The sequence below is a fragment of the Sitodiplosis mosellana genome, unplaced genomic scaffold (assembly GCF_009176505.1).
Source record: "Sitodiplosis mosellana isolate CC-2019 unplaced genomic scaffold, AAFC_SMos_1.0 Smas_scaffold_2652, whole genome shotgun sequence".
In the NCBI taxonomy this organism is placed as follows: Eukaryota; Metazoa; Arthropoda; class Insecta; order Diptera; family Cecidomyiidae; genus Sitodiplosis; species Sitodiplosis mosellana.
In genome coordinates this window covers 1-4,468 of record NW_022597894.1, presented here as the reverse complement: position 1 = coordinate 4,468, position 4,468 = coordinate 1, and the positions used below count along the sequence as shown (strand labels likewise).

The 4,468-nt window shown below is 35.9% G+C and overlaps 2 protein-coding genes across 2 annotated transcripts; both read right to left on the bottom strand.

Annotated features, from left to right (window-relative positions):
* Positions 1–128: 128 nt before the first annotated feature.
* On the bottom strand, positions 129–2,593 carry LOC129571503 (facilitated trehalose transporter Tret1-like). Its single transcript, XM_055451309.1, has 7 exons — positions 2,121–2,593; positions 1,996–2,036; positions 1,852–1,923; positions 1,426–1,676; positions 1,109–1,301; positions 758–902; positions 129–685 (listed from the first exon to the last, which is right to left on the bottom strand). Exons 1-7 carry the CDS (start codon positions 2,182–2,184, stop codon positions 255–257), a joined length of 1,197 nt encoding a protein of 398 aa, XP_055307284.1. The 5' UTR covers positions 2,185–2,593; the 3' UTR covers positions 129–254.
* Positions 2,594–2,949: 356 nt separating this feature from the next.
* LOC129571504 (facilitated trehalose transporter Tret1-like) lies at positions 2,950–4,464 on the bottom strand (the record flags this gene model as incomplete). The annotated part of the gene is made up of 4 exons (XM_055451310.1): positions 2,950–3,190; positions 3,259–3,810; positions 3,868–4,060; positions 4,121–4,464. Coding segments are annotated over 4 exons (1,299 nt in total), but the record flags the coding sequence as incomplete, so codon positions are not given.
* Between the last annotated feature and the right edge of the window lie 4 nt (positions 4,465–4,468).

The window sequence follows — 4,468 nt, the reverse complement described above, 5'->3', positions numbered from 1 at the left end:
TTCTTACTTTTACCTACATCGTCAAGTGACTTTCCACTAGTTTCCTTCAGAACAAGAAGCACGTAGATCGCTCCGATACTACAACCACAACCATAAATCAGCATACTGCCATGTAGATCAAGTAGTTCCAGTAAGATGGGAAACAGTTTCACTGATATAAATGCACACATGCCGATGGCGGAGCTTATTAATGACATGGTAAGTGTTCGAGTCTGCGAAGAAGTGAAAGAAAATAAAAAAAGGACTGCAGTTTTTTAAATATGCCAAACCTTCGGTGGGAGGTATTCGACAACGCAAATGAGTTGAAGAGGTAAAATGCCAGCCGCCAAAATGAAAATGACGAAAGACAAACTGACAACTGGTACCCAAGAGAATAGTGATAAATCATAACCGCTTATATAGAGATAGTGATAGAGTGATGTGGCTAGTTGTCCAACGGCTGACCCCGTCAAGGAAATGAAATTCAATCGTTTTCGACCAAAGATATCAGCTAAATAAGTGTTAACCGATGAACCAAGGATGAGCATCACAGCCAATACTATTGACGATGCGTATGGGTTGAAAGAAGTTCCCGACTTTTTGAGAATTGTAACTGCATAGGTCACCAATGGGAAATTCGCCGTGAGCTGTGCGAGTATTGCCAGAGAAATGCCAATGCCCAATCCTTTCATCACCGCACGATTAACTTTGGTTTTCAAAATTATCCATTACCACTAAGAATTCATTCACTTTAAAAATAAAATGGACAAATTCTTACAAATATCGGATGCCTGCAATTTTTCGTCCGATTTTCGTTCATTTACAATTCGATTCAATCGCTCTAGCTCATCATATAGAGCAATATTTTCTTCAACACTCTCTCCCCTATAACCTTTGTAGTATTTTAAAGCATCTTCAGCCTTCTGCAAAGGCAAATGTACATTTATTCAAACAACTTCATTCTTTAATACCATTTCTTCAATTAAATTTCCAAGACAAGACAATGACTGTGAGGTTCATGCAATTCAAATTTGAATGGAAAAGCAATTCAGCTGCTCAGAATTATGTATGAAATAATGTAACGCATTCTAACAATTTAGTGATGAAAAATAGGCTTTGTTTACTGTACCTTAGTCTGTCCTCTTTGTAAATAGTATCGTGGTGTATTTGGTAAGGCAGCAAAGCTAATGGCATAAATTATCGGCATAAAAATGCAAATGCAAGGAATAATATGGTATTCAAGGGTTGCTCCCAAAGTATAACCAATTAAAATGCCAATATTACGCATGAAATGTGAAATACCTCCAAGCCTACCGCGGATGCTGAAAAAGGAAAAAATAGCACATTCAATCTTGCATTCAATTCAAACGTAAAAAATGGTCATAATTCACATTAATATGTGAGTAAGTAAAAAGTATCAGCCGTGATCGAAGGCTAAGTATTTACTCATTATTGGCAATTTCAGATACGAATAGGATTATAGTGGTCGTTATCCCACCCGTAGACCATCCAGACAGTGCACGTGACAGTAAAATGTGATCAAATGTCTGACCAAAATAAATTAAGAGCCAAGCGCCAATCGATGGAACAGTCAAAAAAAGCATGGCACGTTTACAACCCATAAATGATGTGAAATATCCAAATGATAACGAACCAACTAAAACTCCAATACAGCTAATTGAACCAATCCATGAAACCTGTGGGTTAAATATGATTTCGAATAAAACAAAATCGTCTGAAAAAAATGACAAATTCGCCTAAAAATTGTCATTTCTTCTGAAAAATTCGTCTGAATTTAAAAAAAAAAACTTTTTTAAATGACAAAATCATCTAGAAATTTGCCAAAAATGGTTATTCAAACTTAGCCGAAACCTGTTGAGTTGTTAATAGGCCAGAAGTGAGCGGGGTGCTTTCTGATGTTAACTTTGGTATAGCTGGCGAAATCTTATAACCAACAATTTTTTTTTATTATTTTATAGCTTTTGGTCAATAGATTCCATGAAATATTTAATTTACCCAGCCCATTAAACATCCTTGACTAAGCAATATCAGATTTGCTGAATTGAAAAAGAATAAATGAATGTATATTTTTCTTGCACTTTAATTGATAAATGTAAGTTAAGAAATGTAATTTTAAATACCTGCAATGACGGCATAATATTGATTCCGTGGATTTTTCCACTGAAAATTTGTATTTTTCTCCATCTTTGCCAATGAACAAATTATATACAAGAGCTAGTTCGATTCTATAGAGAAAAGAGAGTCAGTCTATCTGATTTGCACTCACTTTTATTCGATGAATGGCACGTGGAACATCTTATAATTCGATATTTTGAAAATTTTCTATTAATGACAATAACACAACGATAGAAAATAATAGAAAATTGAATGCGTCCGAAAATGATCTCTCATATTTTCATCTGATCGGATTGTTTAAAAAAAAAGTTACTTCCCAAGTAGGGATTTTACAAACACAATTTGCACATGGTGCGACTGATTACCGCTAAGAAAGCGTGTCGCACTTAGTATGTGACTGTGGATCCAACTTTGCAATCAATGTCTACGTTTTGTTTTGTTTGTGTTCATTTTGCTAAATAAAAGTGTGTGAATGATTGAAGGAATGTAAAAATAGCACAGCGACATTGTTGATAACATACTGAAATAGCTCAATGTATTCAAACAACGCATTAAGCAATAACATTAGCAACGTAAATGTGTGCAAAGTGTCTGAAAAGAAAATGTTCGATGTAAAATTCTGACTTGCCATGTATTGGCTAGACATTTGATTGTGTTGCTTTTAAAATTCTATAAATAAAACCCAAATCTTGAAATAAATAAAAATCTCACGCTTTTTGCAAGCAAGCGTTCTGAATTTGGTTTAATCACAAATCGTTCATTGAAGTGACAATATCGAAATCGTATAAAAAATCCGAAATTCTAGTGCAGTTTTTACTCAATTTTTTTTACGTTTTCAACCAATTTTATTTCGACTTTAATAGATTCATAAATTTTCCGGTATGTTATCTAGCGATGTTCCCTTGGTTTCCTTCATAAAAGCCACAAAAATTAAACCAAAGCTACAGTTGACAGCAAGAAGAAACATGAATCCGTGTAAATGAATTACTTCCAGCAAAATTGGAAACGATTTCCCCACAATGAATGTAACTAAGCCATTTATCATTGAGTAGAAGACCATGCCAGCCGGACGAATCTATGGAAAATATTGTATGATTTTACAGTGGCAATTGAATTTTGTTCGAATAAACAGGATACATTCACCTTTGGTGGAAAGTTTTCCACGATACACGTATGGACTAATGCCAAAATTCCAGCGGTAGATATGAACATGACAAAAGAGAGACACACAACAGGAAGCCACGTGCATTTTGATAGGCCATAACCATGATGAAGGAAGTATAAATACGTAGAAAAAATGAATAATCCAAATGCTGAACCGAGTAATGATATGAAAAAAGTGGTTTTTCTTCCAAAAGTATCACCAAATTGAGTTGATGTGAGTCCACCGATGATTTGAACAATTGCCAAAATGATGGCTGATACGTCAACGCTGAACACCGAGCCGGAAAGTTTGAAAATCAACGATGCATAGTACATTAAAACCGTCACTTGGGTGAACCATGACATTGCCACACACGTTGCAACTCCTTTGAACGCCGACCAATTGCAGAAATCGTTTAATTGCATGGTTGAACCATTTTTTCGCTCTTCTTCCAACAGTTTCATCCTATCGAATTCAGTCTTCAGCAGAGATTTTTCTCGATCAGTCTCGCCCGTACATCCTTTGTAGTACATCAATGATTTTTCAGCACCCTGCATCCAAAAGTTTATCTCTTAGCTCCATTTTTCTAAAACACAATCACAACTTGCCTCAAAATCGTCCATTTTTAGATGGTATTGAGGAGTGTCTGGTAAAAAGTATACCATAATCAAGTAAGATATAGGAAGCAAGATGAAAATATACGGCCTGTGTTCGTATTCGATCAAAACACCTCCAGTGTAAGCCATCAATACACCGATGTTTCTAGCCAACGAAACCAGCGAGCCAAGACGGCCACGAACACTGAAATCATGCAACTCATAAGATTTTCATATTCCAAAGTATTATTTTAGAAATACATACTTGTCATTCGATATTTCCGATATAAATAGAACAGCTCCTGACGAGAAACCGCCTCCTGTCAAACCAGTAATGAATCTCGCCAATAAAATATCGTAAAATGTATTAGCGAAATGAATAAGCACCCAGAATGTGATCACGGGAAACGCTAGGAACACTATCGTTCTTTTGGAACCGTACAACATCGATAGAAGTCCAGTTATGAATGTTCCAAAAATGGCCCCAAGACTGCTCATAGAACCAATCCATGACAATTCTTCATAGGACAATGGGCCGGATGCAAGTGGAGTGCCATTTGACAATAGTGCAGGCAAAGCGGATGAAAACCATCCGATATTAACGCCATGGCAA